Below are 19,388 nucleotides of genomic sequence, written 5' to 3' on the forward strand. Positions count from 1 at the left end.
TTACGTTTCATAGTTTTGAGAGACTCTACCATACAAATGCCGAGTCGTTAAGTATCTTAACAATTAAAAAAATTATTTTTTCGTGAACAAACATTTTTATTTACGGTAAAAATTGTCGTCCTGTTATAGTAATTTTTTAACCCTCAATTAATCAACCGGGTATCACCTGTACCCATGTCGAGATTTTCGAGTTCCAGTTTCGGACTGTTCTTTTTGCCATATTGTCTTATTTACATAATTTTACGTAAATTGTGACGTTTATATGAGTAATTCTCGCTGAAATGGGGCCACTACTGACAAGAGGTGTTCAAATATTGGAACTTAATTGGCGCTTAATTGGTTGAAAGTGGTTAAAAAATAAGAATTACATTTTAATACCTCGAAATAGTGGCCCCCTCGATCGTCAGGGGGCATAACAGTTTAGTTGAATTTTGAGCAAACCTTGAGATCTAAATCATGTAATATTTCATAAATTTGCCATGAAACAACTAACAAATGGCCCGGTTCTGTGAAGAACAGGGCTTTCAAATGGAGTAAAAAAAATTTGGCGACCATCTTGGATTCAGTCGCCGTATTGGATTTTATCAAAAAATCGCCGTTTCCACCATGAGCCCCCAATAAATTTCCATTTTAAGCTGAGAAAAAATGCTATAAGGAACATTCATCAATTTACATGTGCGCTACAGTACAGTGTAGTGGCATTCAATAAATGAAACAATTAATTATGTGTATCAAGGTTTACAACTCTCATATAATGGAATATCTTGCTACAGAAAAGTGATTGTTTTATTTAGTTAATGCCATTGCACACCTAACTTGATGAATGTTTCTTATAGCATTTTTTCTCAGCTTTCCAATGGAGGTCTTAAAATGAAAATCGGCTGGGGGGCTCATGGTGAAAATGGCGATTTTTTGATAAAATCCAACATGGTGACCAATGGCTGGTAAATGGCTAGGTAATGCGTACCATCGGTGCCTTGTGCACTGGGCATAAAATAGACCCCACAGTGGTTCACAGCCTCTTACCTAGCAACTCCTACCTCAACCTCCTCGTGGTACCAGCCGGGATACGAGCAACCTCGGGTGGAGATCGGGTAACCAACCCCGGTGGAAACCAAGGTCGTATGCTGACAGGGGGGGAGGGCTCCTTCGAGCTACGTTGGCCCTCCGGCGATACTGTGGGGTTGGTTGCGGGCTTTGCAAGCCTGAACCACTAAAACAACCAAAGCAATGGACTCCGTAAGAAATAATAATAACTCTAATCGGAACAATCGGCAAAGACCCAGGCGACGAAAACGGACTAACGATTGGAAATTAGGAACATGGAACTGTCGGTCTCTAAATTTCCTCGGAAGTACCCACGTGCTTTCTAAAGAAGTGAAGAGCCGCAAGTTCGACATCGTAGCGCTGCAGGAGGTATGCTGGAAAGGAACGATGGTACGTACGTATAGAGATGGTCATACCATCTACCAGAGCTGCGGCAATACACACGAGCTGGGCACAGCTTTTATAGTGATGGGCGAGATGCAGAAGCGGGTGATCGGGTGGTGGCCGATCAACCCCCGAATGTGCAGATTAAGAATCAAGGGCCGATTCTTCAATATAAGCATAATTAACGTGCACAGCCCTCACCTCGGAAGTACCGATGATGACAAAGACGAATTCTACGCGCAGTTGGAGCGTGAATACGACCGCTGCCCAAGACATGATGTCAAAATTATCATCGGGGACTGTAATGCTCAGGTTGGTCAGGAGGAGGAATTCAAACCGGTGATTGGACGGTTCAGCGCCCACCCGCAAACGAACGAAAACGGCCTAAGACTTGTCGACTTCGCCGCCTCCAAGAACATGGCCATACGTAGTACCTTCTTCCAGCATAACCTCTACCATCGGTACACCTGGAGATCACCCAACCAGACAGAATCACAAATCGACCACGTTCTGATAGATGGTCGGCACTTTTCAGACATTATCGACGTCAGAACCTATCCGGGCGCTAACATTGATTCGGATCACTACCTAGTGATGGTAAGGATACGTCAAAAACTATCTGTTGTGAACAACATACGATACCGCCGCCCGCCACGGTATAATCTAGCGCGACTGAAGCAACCAGAGGTCGCCGAAAACTACGCGTTATCTCTCGAAACCGCGCTGCCGGAAGAGGGAGAGCTGGATGAAGCCCCTCTTGAAGACTGTTGGAATGCCGTGAAAACAGCCATTAACAGCGTAGCGGAGAACGTCCTAGGCAGTGTGGCACCGAATCGACGTAACGAATGGTTTGACGAGGAATGCCAGCAGATATTGGATGAGAAGAACGCAGCGCGGGTACAAATGCTGCGTAGAGCCACCCGTCAGAATGTGGAGCGATACAAACAGAAGCGGAGGCAGCAAACCCGACTCTTCAAGGAAAAGAAGCGCCACCAAGAGGAGAAGGAGTGCGAAGAACTCGAACAGCTGTACCGCTTTCACGACACACGGAAGTTCTATCAGAAACTCAACGGATCTCGCAAAGGCTTCGTGCCGCGGGCCGAAATGTGCAGAGATAAAGATGGAGGTATCTTGACTGATGACCGTGCGGTGATCGAAAGGTGGAAGCAGCACTACGATGAACACCTGAATGGCGTGCAGGCGGAAGACCATGATAGCGAAGGAAGTGACCACATTGGTGCAGCAAGCGACGAAGATGTGCCACCCCCATCGATAAGGGAAGTTAAAGAAGCCATCCAGCGGCTGAAGAACAACAAAGCAGCGGGAAAGGATGGCATTGGAGCGGAACTTATTAAAATGGGCCCGGACAAGTTGGCCGGCTGTCTGCATCAATTGATTGTCAAGATTTGGGATACGGAACGACTACCGGAGGAGTGGAAAGACGGGGTTATCTGCCCTATCTACAAGAAAGGTGATAAGCTGGATTGTGAGAACTACCGAGCCATCACTATCCTGAATGCCGCCTACAAAGTGCTGTCCCAAGTCCTCTTTCATCGACAATCGCCAATAGCCAATAGATTTGTGGGAAGTTACCAGGCCGGCTTCATGGAGGGTCGGTCTACAACAGACCAAATCTTCACCCTGCGGCAGATCCTCCAGAAGTGCCGCGAATTCCGAGTCCCCACGCACCACCTGTTCATCGATTTCAAAGCCGCATATGATAGCGTAAACCGACAAGAGCTATGGAAAATTTTGGACGAAAACGGCTTTCCGGGTAAGCTTACTAGACTTATCATGGCTACGATGGATGGGATCCAGTGCTGTGTGAGAATCTCGGGTGGATTGTCGGACCCATTCGAATCTCGCAGGGGACTTCGACAAGGAGATGGTCTTTCCTGCCTGCTATTCAACATTGCGCTTGAAGGTGTTATAAGGCGAGCGGCGATCGAAATGCGGGGCACGATTTTCAATAAATCCAGTCAATTTATCTGCTTTGCTGACGACGTGGATGCTGTCGGCAGAACATTTGAGGCGGTAGAAGATCAGTACACCAGACTGAAACGCGAAGCAGAGAAGATTGGATTGCAGATAAATACGTCTAAAACGAAGTATATGCTGGCGGGCGGGACCGAGCGCGACAGGGCTCGCTTGGGCAGCACCGTGGTAATCGACGGGGATGAGTTCGAGGTAGTCGACGAGTTCGTATACCTTGGCTCGCTGGCAACAGAGGACAACAATACCAGCCGTGAGATTAAAAGACGTATTATCAGCGGAAGTCGGGCCTACTACGGACTCCACAAACACTTGCGGTCGAACAATCTGAGCCCCCGTACAAAGTGCACACTGTACAAAACGCTAATTAGACCGGTTGTCCTCTACGGGCACGAAACGTGGACATTGCTAGAAGAGGACCTACGAGCACTCGGAGTTTTCGAACGGCGGGTGCTAAGAACCATCTTTGGCGGAGTGCAAGAGAACGGTGTATGGAGGCGAAGAATGAACCACGAGCTCGCGCGTCTCTACGGCGAACCAAGTATTCAGAAAGTGGTTAAAGCTGGACGGATACGTTGGGCAGGACATGTTGCTAGAATGCCGGACAACTGTCCTGCAAAAATGGTTTTCGCATCAAATCCGGTAGGAACAAGACGAAGAGGGGCACAGCGAGCGAGGTGGCAAGACCAGGTGGAGCGAGATCTGGCGAGCACTGGGTGCCCGCGGAACTGGAGATCAGTTGCCATGGACCGAAACAGATGGAGAAATTATACTGCGCAGGCCTTGTCATAAGACGTTAGGCCAATTAAGTAAGTAAGTAAGTAACATGGTGACCAAATCCAAGATGACCGCCAAAAAAATGTTTACTCCATTTGAAAGCCTTGTTCTTCTACTTTACAGAACCGGGCCATTTGTTAGTTGTTTCATGGCAAATTTAGGAAATATCTATAAATAGATCTCAAGGTTTGCTCAAAATTCAACTTTTTTTGAAACTGTTATGCCCCTTGGCGATCGAGAGGTCCACTGTTTCGAGGTATTAAAAATGTAATTCTTTTTTTTAACCATTTTCAATCAATTAGGCGCAAAAGTTCCAATATTTGAACACCTCGTGTCAGTAGTGGCCCCATTTCAGCGAGAATTACTCATATAATAAATTTTATTACTCAATCTAGAGTTAAGCGAGAAGAAAACAAAATAGGTATAAACAAAACGCGAAAACGCAGTAAATTTGTGATGAAATATGGCCAATTCAATTCCACAAGATAAAAAAAACCAAAGTACTAATAAAATTTAATTTTGAGACACTTTTACAATAAATTTGCCATAAGTTTCAATGTTCACAATAAAAACTGTTGTAGACGCATTGTTTCTACTGCAAAATGTAATGTGAATTTTTATTCGGGTAGTTATTTATTTGTTTCGGTTTAACCGTAGTTACAAGCAAGCTCCTTAAACAAGTTAACTTCGTCAATTGCATACCAGTCTGATGTGTAGATGTAGATGTAGATGTGAAATTGTGGCCTGATGGTTTAGCTCTTAGTGGAACTACAAACATCGTAGATCGTAGTCCTACATTAAAATCGCGCGTAGCTTTTCAAAACCTATGGAGCCACCAACATAGCACGAACACGATTTGTGAGCTGAAAAACGGTAAGGCCGCAGAGGAAGACAGTATCCCGGCGCTGAACTTCTAAAAGCAGGAAGCGAGCAATTGTACGAACCAATCCACCAGATCATTGTCAGGATCTGGGCAGAAGAACAAATGACAAGTGGTTGGATGACCTCATTTGCCCTATTTTTATAAAGGACATCGACTCGACTGTGAAAACCATCGTGGTACTACATTGCTCAATCCTGCCAATAAAGAGACAGGTAACGGAGAAACGGAGTGCGTCAGTTACTAGACAAATTCCGGGAGTACAACTTGCATCATCAGTTTGTGGACTTTAAGGCAGCGTACGATTCAGTCACAAAGAAATTAGCTGTAGGAGATTATTCTAGAACATGGTTTTTTGACGAAACTAGTTACGTTCATCCGAGCGACACTGAATGGGTCAAAATCATGCTTCATATTAAGGTGAGTAAGGCATCAGCCGCTTTCGTTAAGTTGGATGGACTGAAGCAAGGGGATGTACTCGCAGACCTGCTATTCAACATTGGCTTGGAAGAGCAATCGGTTAGTTGGTTTCGAGGTACGATGCTGGTCTAACGAGCCAGTCGTCGTATGTTCGAATCTCAACTAGGCGGCGCTGCTTGATAGAGTCAGTAGGATTGTTTCACTAGCTCCGTAACTGTCCTGTACTCTAATAACCGGCTATGAAGTATGTCGATAAAGAAGGATCAAGTCTTAGAAAAGACGTTTAAGCCCAAAGCTTTACTTTTTTTTGGAAGAGCAAACGTGGAAAGGAACGGGACTACCATCACGATATCTCACATGCTTCTTGGTTTTGCGGATGATGTCGATATCACTGAAATCAATCGTAGAGCACTGGAAGGCCTTTTAAATGGGAATCAGCGAAATTAGGACTTACAATTAACACCGCCAAAAATATGTGCATGTTTGCTGACAGGGAACGTGATAATCCAAATGGTTATGGTGCCGGGGAGGAGCGGAATGGGAACGATATGAAATAATGGAAGAATTCATATACCTTTGCACACTCGTGACATGTGACAACGATGTAAGCCGCGAAGTAAAAGGACAAATTGCAGCCACGAATCAGGCTTCCACGAATCACGCAGCCAGCTGACATTCCGTTGTTTGCAAATTCGCACAAGCCTGGCGCTCTACAGAGTACTAATCCTCACGGTGGCCCTTTACGGACATAAATCATAAACGCTAACGGAAGTTGATCGATGAGCACTTGGGGTATTTGAGCGTAAAATTCTGCGATCAATACTTGGTTGCAAAATAGAAAATAGAGTATGGCGCATGAACCATGATACAGCTCAAGTATTCAAATATGTTGATATAGTGAAGGTAATACAAATGTCAGCCTGCGGTGTGCTGGAGACGTGACCAGAATGCCTAACGAAAAATAGCCAACACTATTTTCAACGGAGAACCAGAAAGAGGCCGTAGACTTTGGAGCAGACCCCGCACCCGATTGATGTGCGCTATTGCGGACGTTGCAATTAATTTTCAGATTATTTACGAAAATTAAAAATTTCCGTAAAGGCCATTAAAAAAATTTAAATTTTAAACGATTTTCGCTAGAACATACGCAATGCAACTTGTTAAAAAAAAATAGAAATAAAAACTTTGCAAATACATACATACATATATACTATTTGTTTTGAGAAAAATATAGTTACAGTTAGAATATTTCCATTGCATAAAAAAATAGAAATATCGTCGATAGATTAAACACATGGAAATCATTATCTCATCACTGCGTCAGTAACACAGGCAACACTGCACTGAACGTCCAGCCGGTAGAACGCCCCGTGTAGCCCCTGCTATTGCATTGAACCCGGTCGGCGAGTAGAACGAACGCATTCCAGATCAACATGAACGAACATAGCATAAAACAACCTCGCCTGAGGTGCAATTGCCAGTAAGTCTCACTGCCGCCTGGTGATTCCGCGTGTGGTAGTGGTGCGTCGTTCATCAGATCCCGTTTGTACGAACGTACCTACGTTGTACTGTGCAATTTATGTATAGGTGCTGGCAAGTGGTTGCCGTCGGAGCGTAAAAACTGACAGCATAAAAGCTTCAGCACAGCACGGTCGTCCGTCGGAGTCGTCGTGTTGTTTGTGTCGTCATTCATGCGAATGTCGTGGTCTTGGCCGCTGCTGACCCGGGTGGGGTGTGTGTGCATGAATTCGTATGCTGCTGCTATGGTATGGTATACATACATAGATAGTGAAGCTGGACTCCCGTCCCGATGCTGATGCTGTTGTGTTGTTGCTTGTTGTCGATGTCGGTGTCGGTGTCGCTGCCGTCGTCGTCGTCGTCTCGTCAGTGCCAAAGTTCAGCAGAGCACAGCAGTGAGTGAGTGAGCGAGTATGCGTCAGAGCTGACACACGGAAAACAGCGTCTAATCGCGAACTGCATTGCATTTCGGGGAATTTGTCTTGCAAAACTGTTTATTGCCAGTTTTATACTTGTGTAATAATGCGGCCGGTGTTCATTATCAGTTAATGAAAGTGATTTGAAGTTCGAACAGTTCCGTTTCCGTGTAATTTTTACCACTCAAGATAGTGATCTTTTTCTGTTAGTTCGCAATCAAGACGATCTTGTACAACGCACACAAAAGGCAATACATAAAAGCTTGGTTTATGCCCCATGTTGCTGCTGCTGCCATCGGACCGCTTTACTTTGCTGCTTGAGACACTCGAGCTCTAGGGGTGATACTGGCTGGCTGGCGGTGCAAGTGTGTGTATGCATGCGAGTGTGATCCGTTTTGAAGTGGACTGAGGATAAATAATAAAGAACCTCACGGAGCGCTACACAACATGTTCACCAGCAAACAACTCCTTTTCTGGCTGCTCCTCGCCGGAGGTGAGTAGATTTGAAGGTTATTTTACTTTATACCACGAATTTAAAGGTGTTTCAAAACGTGAAAACATAGAAACAGGTAGTTCTTCGAGCACCTGTGCGTTTGTGTTTGTATATTATACGAACTATGTTGGAATCTTGAATGAAAAGAACAGCTTTGCATGATGATTTGAAAGTTTATGGACTTACCAGGCTTAAATTATTGAAATTTTTGATAAATTTTGAAAAGCACACTCAATGTGAAGCATATTTGATGACTGTGCATTTTAGTTTCTGCACAACAAAATTTCTTATTGTCTTCTTTATCCAACAGCTTCGCTCGTGCGTTCCACAGCAGCATTCGGTGGCTCGGGAGGTCGATCTGCTGGTTCATACAAATATGGCGATCTGGCAGCGGCGAACGCTGGCGCTGCCGGCTCATACGGTCGAGGGGTCCCTCCGCATCGATTCTACATGCCAGCAGGACTCGGTAACCCCGATGACCCCCATCGATACCTCTCGACGACTCCCAGTCAGCAGTCGACATCAGCCCCGAAGACTAACCGCATCTCTGCATGGGGAATAATCTCGATCGTGATGTTTGTGATCATGATCGGAGCCGGAGCCTACTGGGGCTTTATCTGTTTTCCTTTGTTCTGTAAAAAGGAGCGAAACTACAACATGATGATGAACATGTCAACTGCCACCACTGCCACCCCGACCCGATCGACCGAGTTCGAGAAGCTCGAAAACTATTGCTCCAAATCGACGACGTCCAGCCGAAGCAACGACACCGGTATCAGTAATATTTAGAAGCGAAATGAATTCCTATTATATAAATAGTCAGATCACTTACGAAACAACTCTGACTCTTGCGAACTATTACTACAGCGATAGTTAACTGATAAGCTCTGACCTTAGCTACTACTCTCAATCAAAGCAAGAATTTACGCTCTACACCTAAATACGAAACGCGAACTCTTTGGCTTGCCATAACAATTACAAAATATTTTTTACAATTTAGTGAAACAAAACGAAAAAAAACTCGAAACAACTCAAGTGAGACCGATGTGAAAACTTAGTTTTAAGGATGCTCGAATAAGCTCATTTGCTAGGAGACTGATGATCTAACTGATAGAACAAAACAAACGAGATAGTATTACGAATGTAGTAGACGAATATTCTAAATGAACCCAATAAATATACCCAGTTTATCGACGACTCTTGTTTGATCTTAAACGCATTCCCAGCAAAGAGAAAGGGATCCGATTAGATTAATGGCTGCAAATAGCAGTTATGCAGTGTGATACAAACGAAGTTACACAATCTGTTTACTTCGGTGATGTTTCAACAAGGCGAGGTTTGTTTGTTTTAATCGAACCTAGACGAAATTGATGTCCTGAAGGTAAGACATCGAATTTATTGAAATTTGAAACCCTGTGTGAAAGCGTATATGACGAAATGAAATAGTTTGTATAACTTACTAGTTCTTAATGTGGGGAATTATCAGGCGGTATTCATGGGGCTCGCGCAACTGTCGGATGGTAAACAACAGATCTTGCAGAAATGTCGGGAGTGCAACGTGCCCACGCATCACATCTGTATTGATTTCAAAGCAGCATACGACACAGTCGATCGAAACCAGCTACGACAGATAATGCAAGAACACGGTTTTCCGCATAAACTGACGCGACTGATCAGAGCTACATTGGATCTAGTGATGCGTTTCGTGCGCATCTCGGGGATACTCTCGAACCCCTTCGTGATGCGGCGAGGGTTGAGCAGGCTTCATTTTACTCATCTCATGCATACAGAAGAAGAGCAATCTGTTGCTCACAACGATCAAATTGCTTTCGTGCTCTGTTCAACAGTTTCCTCTTCCCCCGAACGATGCCTGAATACTGTTTCCTCTTACGACCACTCATCTTGCGCAGAAGGAGCACAACGACAAGTAGAGCTAATATTTTCTTCGCACACTGGAGACACGAGACAATTCGCTCCGTGTCTCAAAGAGAATATGCGATAGGCAATTATATGGACTGGAACGATTTGCTCCGTGACCTTGAGACCTTGAGACCTTGAGACTCACTCGCCGGCAGATCAAAGCACTGCAAAAGAATAACAAAACTCGTAGGGTCGGAGAAGGTAACGTCCAACTGAGAGAGAGCAAATCGATTCGTCTTCTGTGCTTTGCGAGTAAAACGCCGAGAATTGAGTCTGATGAAATCCAAGACAATGCACGACAGAAGCCTGTGGTTGAGACAAGATGACGGCTTATCTTGCATGTTTTTCAACATCGAAACGAGAGACACGATTTTTATCAAGGGTTTCCAACTCCTAGACTTTGCAGATGACTTATATATCATAGCGAGAAACTTTGCGCGAAGGCGGAGGCAATCTACGCAGAACTGAAAGCGGAGTCTAGTCTACGAAGATTGTGCTAAAAATAAATGCGGCGAGGACCAAATACTTGAAAAGAGGAGGCTCAAAGGAATGGTTTCTGGAGGTGGTTTCTGAGAGGTACGGCGATGCGGCTCTTAGTCTTAGTAGAACTAGGCATGGGTTTATTCTCAGGCCTTCCGCATCAATGGTACTGACTCGAGGTGCGTAATTAAACCGCTTGTCCTTGGGTAAATTACAAATAGTCTCCGTTCTTTCTGCCTCTAAAGAGGCTCACGACTGGTTGAAAAGCAGTACAAATTTAAAGGAAGAAAATGAAAACACCGGCATTTAAGCACGGGAAATAAGCAATTCGCACACTGAATGGCGATACTGCGTAAAAAACTAGGTGCGGAATATAGCAATGTTGACGATATCACAGTAGGGTTGCTGCTTCGTCGTAATCACCTATTCACGTCCTATCCAACACAAATTATTAAAAATATCAGCATTTTTATGACACACAATGCAAAACTAGTTATTCCCTAATATTTCAGTTTGTTGTCTGTCATACGCGATCAATCAAAGTGAGCTGAGATCTATTTAAATGCTTTTTATCATTAAAGAAGTCCTACCAGCCAAATTTCCTACGTTTTCGCGTGCGACGAAGGAGAAAATGTCGACTAATCGTTTTAATTTCCGTCATTCATAAATGAAAATAACTCACGCAAGGCAATGTCGTTATTCTACAGTCAGGAAAACTTGCCTGACCTGCAGAAATTTTGCAGAATAATATTTGTTATGCCGTCCTACACCCATAGATGCGTGTTAGCATCGTAAACATTGTTGTGATTTTTAGTTCGGACGATGAAAAATTTTGATGGACGGATTTTAAAACGGTACGACGAATTTAAGAAATAATATCAGTTGCGTAATTTCAATTATATGCTTTAATAATCGCTTTTCAGTGATTTCAAAGTTCACGGATCGGAAGGTAAGTGTGTTTTAGTCAAATCAGCACAAGAACTTTTGGAGTATTCATTACATCCATCCAACAAATGATGAAAATTAAAATGGCTTTACTTACTACGACGGGAATTAGAAATAAACCCTATAAACAAATTTTGGCAGTGATATTTTCTAAAAAAATTGTTAGTTTACAGTCAATGCCCAAGTAACATATTGGGTTTTATTATAATCTTATGATGGCATTTAAGACCAAAATTAATCATTAAAACCGCCATAAGAGTATAATAAAACTCACATTGTTGCTTGGGTGTTTGACTCCATTTTGAAATACAAGATGGTGGGTGGCTAGCCAATATTTTTCGTAAAAACCGATGCAATGTAGACAGCTTTAGCATGGAAGGCTATTATAAACAAAAAACAATGATTGTTACAATTTTGAAATCCAAAATGGCGAATAGTTTTTCAGCGATCTACATTCTAAAACAAATTTGCAGTATTTTTCATGCAAAAATTCCGAAACCGCCCGCCATTTCGAGCTTTAAAAATACTGAATAACCATTCACTACACAATATATCCGAAAAGTATTCGAAAAATGGATGTAATTCATTCGCGTGTTCATTGGGTTGGAAAATTTAGGTAATTTGAGATTTAAATAAGTTATTGCTCAAATGATTACCACAACGGTTTTCGATGCATTTTAACAGCTCAATGTTTAATGATTTCGCATGTTGTGGTCGACGTCTTGAATTAAAACTGTTTTACTGGCGCACTCTTTAAATTTAACATACATTCACAAGAAGTATTTTAACGGTGTTCTAAGACTTTAAGATCTTGAAGGCCAACTGAAATGTTCATTTAAAAAAAATATCTTCATGCAACAGGTCCACTGAAACGACCGCAATGTGGCATGTTGCATGTTGTCTTGATGGTAAAAAGGTCATCATCATAAATTTCACCAACTTTTAAGTTCGTTCACAATTGACCGTATTTGTACAACCTTCTCCAAATCACACTAAACCGCCAGTTTTTTTTTTTTTTTTTTGAATGTAATGATAATCGGGGTCGGTTTCCATTGATTGTAATGTGCAATACGCAAATGATGCTCATCAGGCTTTAGAGCTTGTGCTAAAATCGATTTGTATGGATGTAGACAAAGATTATGAAAACGTCGTAGTATGGAAACATTATCGTTTGCTTCGAAACTGGCCGAACCAACGCAACAATATTGTGTGCAAAACTGTGCTTATCTGTTCCCAATTCTGTGAGTGGTCTTATTTCGTGTAAACAACCATGACTATCCAACTTATCAATTATTCGACATATTACGTGGTCCTATGATGACCGTATCATGCACGACAAACTCTCTTTTAGTAGGGACAAAACTACTTACATTTTGATGGGATGTTTGAACAATTCAAACGTTATGCCACGAAAAAACTACTATTGAGAAAATGGCAAACTTTACTGATAACAAAAACACTTAGATGTCAAAGATTGTTTCATTGTAATGCATATGAGTTCGTTGCTTGGCAAGTCGATAGACATTTTTTTATTTATAACATTGATTTCAGAATACTGAATATAAAATATAATACTTATAATACTTGTAACTAAACCACAGTTTCGAAATGAGTCTCCCTTAATTGATTTGGAACAAGCATGCATCATTTCAACATTAGTGATAGTGAAAGGAATTTACATTTACAAACAAATTTGGGGCTCATGAGTCAACGTTTCACACAAACTCTTTATGAACTTGTAGCAAAGCTACAAACAAAGCACTAAGGTCTAATCGGGCTTATTTTAAAGCGCGTGTAACCACCACGGAAGACGTCCATTCGCAGCACGTTCCGCTCATTCTCCCAGTAGAGAGATTAATTTAAGCGATGAACTAAGCACCTAACGCACGCCTGTCATTTCCTAGTTACTGCCCTGTTAAGTTTTACGATCTACATAATAAGCTGAAATGAGTCTGCCATCTGAAACGGCTATCGTAAGCGGAATGAAACCAAACGCAACCAAATTTCCTGCGAACTCCGAAACTGGTTTTTTCTTTGAATGACTCAATTAAGGTACCTTAGAAACCTCGGAAGCGATTCGAGGTTTAAAATTTCGCAAAAATAAAGACTCACAGTGTCCTCCTTGCCTGTCACTTTCTGCTTTGACAAGTATTTTACGAACAAAATCAAAATTTTGAGGCGTCAATTCTTCTGAAGCAACTAAAATATCAAAAATACTGTAAAAATTTTCAATTTTTTCAACACGCCATTTTAGCTAGATTAAATTTGCTCCTTTTTGTCAAAATCAAAAACGCCCTGTATTCGCAAAAAGCAGTAAAATCTTTCACTTACACTTCGAGCACCGTCTAGCGATGCTAATACACAGAGAAGGCACGTTCCATCCATGATTTTGAACCCCTACCGCCAGTCATAATTACTTTATTGCAAGCGTGCACCAGGCCAAGTGCTCCACAACACGACTTCCTCATGTGCCGCGACAGCACACGCGGTCGAATTCGCACAAGTCACGTTGAAAAGCGCGAGGAATCAGCTAAAGGAACAAACGACGACGACGACAGCAAAGGAAGTAACTAAGGAAGGCCTGCACACATCACTTCCCTTCACTGTCGTCGCCATCGTCGTTGGCCCGTCAATGAATTTCCTTACTTGGACAGGTTTTATGCTGACGGTGGCTCACATCCTTACTGTATTCCTTACCCAGTCCACCGTGCCCCCAGAAGAATTCCACAAACGGGCCTCCAATAGGTACTCCTACCTTAGCAAGTAATCGTAGCAGAACTAACACACAATGCTTGCAAAAAACAAACAACATGCATGCATCCTCACGGTCTGTCTGCAATGTGTATGATGTCATCAGGTTCACGTTCAACGAACAACAACAGCGAACGAACGAATACACACCAACTCCCAAGGATGATGGTGAACCCATCAAGAATCTGGCACGGCGAACGACACACAGTGGGCACAGTAAAAAGGCGCACATGTTCCTTGCCGATTTACTCCATCGCATCGCATCGGTAGAGGTGGGTTGGGTAGGTAATAAAAGCATATCCATAAAAGACCCCCGCGACAGCGTGAAACAGATGTGACAATTTTGACACAGCTGCGAAACCGAGTACCAATTTGATGCTAATTAACGCCAATGAGCTCAACTTCTGATTCGTCGGTTGCGAAACTGGTTAGTTCAAGACGAATACTAGACAAGGAAGTAAGATTTTATTTGCGAAATTCTATTGCAAAATCCTTGGATAGCTACGATTAGCGGCTTAACTAATTTGGTCATCTGAAAAATAGGCATATAATAGTATAAGGTTCGCACAACTTGCATTGATATTTAATTTTCTAGCTTGAAGGTTATTATTCATAAAAACTAAATAAATCAATACAAATGCCTATAGATATTTTACATACCTAGAAACATAATGAATAAAAACGATAAATGATAAAAAAAATAATAAGTCCACTTTTTATTTAAATTTTTATTTCTAGAGCTACAAACAAGCTCGACGTTTGAAAAAACTGTTTTTTGTTGTGGATAAAACAACTCATGCCGCACCCTCGCAGCACCCACACTGGATAACATGCGAAAATCTCCCTTGATTTTTTGACAAGGTCAGGAATATATAGTAAACGCGTAAACAACATGCAAATGCCAATGTTTTTATAGTGTCGCAAATGTTAACTTTTGTGCCGCTTTGGGGCGAACCAACCAACGGTTGAAAGCTCCATCAAACAGTAAATAAATAAATAACTTTTGTGCCAGGGAAAATCCTTCGGGGAATTTAAAAACCTAGTTTGAAACAATCGAAATGATAGGAAACTTATCAAGTACTGGTTCAGCGCTCCATTATTCACCGTTTTCACAGCTAAGCCAAGTAAACTCGTGAAAGACAATTTAAACGGTTTAAAGCTGGTAATTTTAATGGAAAGTGGAAAGAATTGAAAAATGCAATGCAGATTAAGCGTCATTATCCGAAGCTAGCCGCATCGCCCGATGAAGATACGTCTTAAAACGCTGAACTAATTAACTGAAGCACGTTGCCCTATAAACCACTTCCGACTGTCTGCAGGCACTAGAACAGATTCAGAAAGAAAGAAATTGGGAAATTGGTTCCGTTTGAATTGAAAAAGAAAGGCTTGAAAAGCCGAACAACCGCTCGTGAAATTTTACTGCTTTAGATCATAATATAATTTATAGACCCAAAAGCTGTATGTTGGTAAGATGGTTTCAATTCTTTTTTAACTAAACACCATTTTAACAATCAACAATTCAGCAAATTTATCGAAGAGAACTTCTTCCATCTCTAAACCACCACTGGTGCATCTAGATCTCGGCAGAATGTGGGACACAATACATTTACATTAAGCCAATTCAGTATATTGCGTTACATGGTGTCAATGTTGCACACAATTTTGATCAATTGTAATACACTTTAACGCTTAACTTTTTGACTCATTTTTATTATGTTTTGTTAATTTAGTTCTTAGGTTAGAAATCATCGCAGTCTTAGCCCTTTTTGTGCTCATTCGATACCTTATTTTATTTAATTTTATGTGTTTCTCGATTCTGTTTCCTATGTATTATAATGACAAATTGTTTAATGTTTCCACTCAAGTTGGTTCAATTTAATTTTAATTTAAAACTAATACTTAATTTTTGACTGAAATTTGTCGATTAACTAATTAATGTGCCCGAATCATACCGTATTTTTTCGTTAAATTTATTTTAGTCTTGACTTATCTCTTTTTTACTTAAATTCCGTGCAAATGTTATTTTAATCAGTTTTACTTCACACATTAAATTTTACCTCAATTTTTATTGAAATTTATCTATAAATTTTCCAGTTTTATTTAATACTAGATTGCTCGGTATTATTCGGGGCCCTTTGTCTCTCAGTCACTTGTCCATCTGTTCTTGTAACGAAAAAAAATTCGAACCCATTTTCTTCACTTGAATGTAAACTTTCATTGTCAGCCCCCATGTTGTCCCACAGCCACTGGTAAATCTGTCTCCTTTTCGGTAATCCCTATAAAGCGAGACAAAGCCTGTTGCGTTTTTGAACCTCCGTCTTGTCAATAGTCACCCTATTCCTTCTTTCTGAAACCCTCTCTTGACTTCCAGCCACTTGTACAACTGGTTTCGGACACAGTGTTGCCAATCTTCCCGATTTGTCTGGATTTTTCAGACTTTTTGATGCCGTCAGGAAAAAAAAGTTTTGCAAACATTGTCTTCTATTAGACCATATTAGGCCAGATTTTTTCCAGACATTTTAATTCTCGTAACTTCCCGTACGTAATTTCGTGTTTCCCAGTTTTTCGTTTTTCGTTCGAACCACATGCAAGAGAACCGCACCCCTTTACCCATTTGAACCTTTCTCCCCTCTTGTAAAAGACCACCCCACTTTTTGTCAACCCTTTCCTTCTAGGCTGATTATTTTATGTCAAAGCACATGTGTGCGAAGTTTGATGAAGAACCATTCAGGAGGTTCCGGAGTTATGACGAAATATTTATTTATACTGAAGTAGAGCGTCTTAGTAGAATACGAAACCCGAAATTAAATAAAAGAAAACTATTCCAATTAAACTCTACAATCTAGATTTTTTTCATCGAAAACAGACACTGATGAAGCCTGCAAGTCGTAGGCGAAATACGTATCTGTCGCGAATAAATATAGATAGGGTAATTTGCCAATTATTGCACACCAACCAATAATTGCACACTGCGTAGTGTTTGCACCTTTTTACGACGGTTTATTATCTTAAATGTAATTTGACAACAACATCGGCTAGATAATTTCATTATTTATCAGAATGTTACTATTTTCTTAATAAATCAACGTGGTTTTTAAGCGTAATAACAAATTTTCTTACATGTGTCCCAATTTCGTTTTCACAAAACGATTTTCTTGTCAAAATTATTAAGAAAGCTTACAAAATTTACAAAATAAGCTTTCATCGAATGTTAGATGCAAATAAACATGTTCTATGGATTTCGTAGCATTGATAGAAACTTACTTTACTTAATAAATAAATAAAATTGGGTCTTTCTAACACAAATTGACGATAAATTCGTAAGTTCAATAATTGGAACTACATATGACTCTCCTTCCAATTTTATTGCACACCTGTTTTGCTCGTCCTAACCCCTGTGTTTCTGCAACACCGATTTGACAGTTCACTTTCCGCGGTGTTGCTTTTTGTTTATCAACGCAAGTGGTGGTAGTCGTAGTTTTCCGTATCGCAATTTTTCCCGTTTTCACCGTTTATTGCGAGGTGTGTAGGTATTAATGGATGCTAAGGTAATCCTAAAGTATGTATATGTAAGTGGCTTTGTTTACAAACACAACTTGGCAATAATGCCAATGTAATAATGAGGAAAAATCAGAACAAAAGCTGTGCAACAATTGAGCGTAAGGTGTGCAATAATAAAATTTGAAGGTTATTTCGGTGTGCAATAATTAGGTGCAGAGTTGCTATACAAAAACGCGTTTTACACGATTTTTGTAAGAAAGTCCACACAGATGGCCATGGGAACCTATTTTATATTAGTTTATCGGCATACTAAGCGGTTTTGCCAAATAAAAATTTGCTTTCATTTGTACAAAATCATCAAAAATTGCTGTGGACGAGTGCTTAGCTGTGCAACAATTGGCAATTTACCCTAGAGGAATTTAATTGGAATAGTTTTCTTTTATTTAATTTCAGGATGCATTTATACTCACGCTGCTCGTCCTCCCTGCTGGCTTCTATCCGATCAGCTCCCCCTTCTGTCATGTAGAAAATTATGCATCTATTTGCTCTCTGAAAATCACTATAACGAAAGAGAAACAACGCCTTTTTTCATATAACCCCTGCCCCCTGCCCCTGCCTCAAAGTGGACCCCTGCTCCGCCTTCTCCCAGCCACATGCGCAACTGTGTTCAGTATAAGTTCAAGAGAAATGCAACCCTTTTAAATGTGTGGGGAATGACGAAGTTACATGAACGCAACAAAACTTTGATGTTAGTTTACAAAATATCGGAGGCTTAGCAATGTTGCAAATCGAGCGAGAACGCAAGCGAGTACAAGAAGCCACTCCCGCAAGTGTAGAACAAACAGCCGCCGTTGCTGTGTGCAGACATTCTGCTACCTACACACTCGTGAACGCACAGCCTCCTAGCATCTATTTCTGCACAGCCCGCTCACGAGGCTAACAACTCGTGAGCAGCCAATTGCCCGCGAGCGGGTGCGGTCACTTGATACAGGTTTTGCATTATTTCGCCTTTTTGACGTAGGACTACTTCTTACTTTAAGATGTCAAACCATAATTTAGATTCTAGTTACCGTCACAAAAATATGAAATATTTTGGACGCTAATAGCTCTGCCAATGGTAAAGATGCCAATCGAATCATAACAGATGTAGCAATTCTGTGGTTTCTATTATAATTTGTTTTCAATCACCGAATGAAAATTAACTAAAAAATTTCAAGGTCAAACATCCTCATACATTTTCTTCGTGATTGCTTTGCTTTACAGGCCGGGATGATAGTTAAACACACCATCTGTTTACTGTGATTTCTATTACTTTATTTTTAGAAAAAAAATAGTCAAAGCTTCCTCGTCCCAACAGGTCGAGGATTCTTTACGACGTTTAGACTTATACTAATTTGATATCTGTGCTTGGGAAGTACGCCAATAAAAATAAAAAAGTCCTCTCGTTCTAACAAAATTTCTTAGGATCGCAATAAACCTAATCCAATTTGATGTCCTGAAAGTTGGAGGCAGTAATTTTTACCATGGCGAATTATGACCCCTCCCGCCTTTAAGAGGGTGGAGGCTCCCTTATAAATCAAATACAAATTTCCTCATAACTCAAGAACGAATCAAGCAAATGAAACCAAATTTGGTATGTGGATGTTTTTGGAGGCACGATTTTTTTCTATGCTGAATTAGGACCCCTCTCCTATTTAGGAGGGAGGGGGGCTCCCATACAAATGAAATACAAATTTCCTTATAACTCGAGAACTAATCAAGCAAATGGAACCAAATTTGGCATTTGAGGGTTTCAGGAGGTAGGAATTTTTTCTATGGCGAATTATGACCCCGCCCCCTTTAAGACGGGGGGCTCCCATGTAAA

General features: G+C 41.2%; 2 protein-coding genes across 4 annotated transcripts in view; one reads left to right on the forward strand and one right to left on the reverse strand.

Moving 5' to 3' along the window:
* Positions 1-19,388, reverse strand: part of LOC128744196 (leucine-rich repeat and calponin homology domain-containing protein) — a 167,053-nt gene that overhangs the window by 43,859 nt on the left and 103,806 nt on the right. The gene's annotated exons all lie outside the window — the stretch shown is intronic.
* LOC128744197 (uncharacterized) lies at positions 7,553-9,093 on the forward strand. The gene is made up of 2 exons (XM_053841026.1): positions 7,553-7,927; positions 8,238-9,093. Exons 1-2 carry the CDS (start codon positions 7,882-7,884, stop codon positions 8,714-8,716), a joined length of 525 nt encoding a protein of 174 aa, XP_053697001.1. The 5' UTR covers positions 7,553-7,881; the 3' UTR covers positions 8,717-9,093.

The sequence above is a fragment of the Sabethes cyaneus genome, chromosome 3 (assembly GCF_943734655.1).
Source record: "Sabethes cyaneus chromosome 3, idSabCyanKW18_F2, whole genome shotgun sequence".
In the NCBI taxonomy this organism is placed as follows: Eukaryota; Metazoa; Arthropoda; class Insecta; order Diptera; family Culicidae; genus Sabethes; species Sabethes cyaneus.

Bases quoted from the DNA above. Each gene is read 5' to 3' on its own strand.
- LOC128744197 (XM_053841026.1), top strand. From the start codon at position 7,882: ATGTTCACCAGCAAACAACTCCTTTTCTGGCTGCTCCTCGCCGGAG. The intron at 7,928-8,237 runs GTGAGTAGATTT...TTTATCCAACAG, and splicing joins CTGGCTGCTCCTCGCCGGAG to CTTCGCTCGTGCGTTCCACA.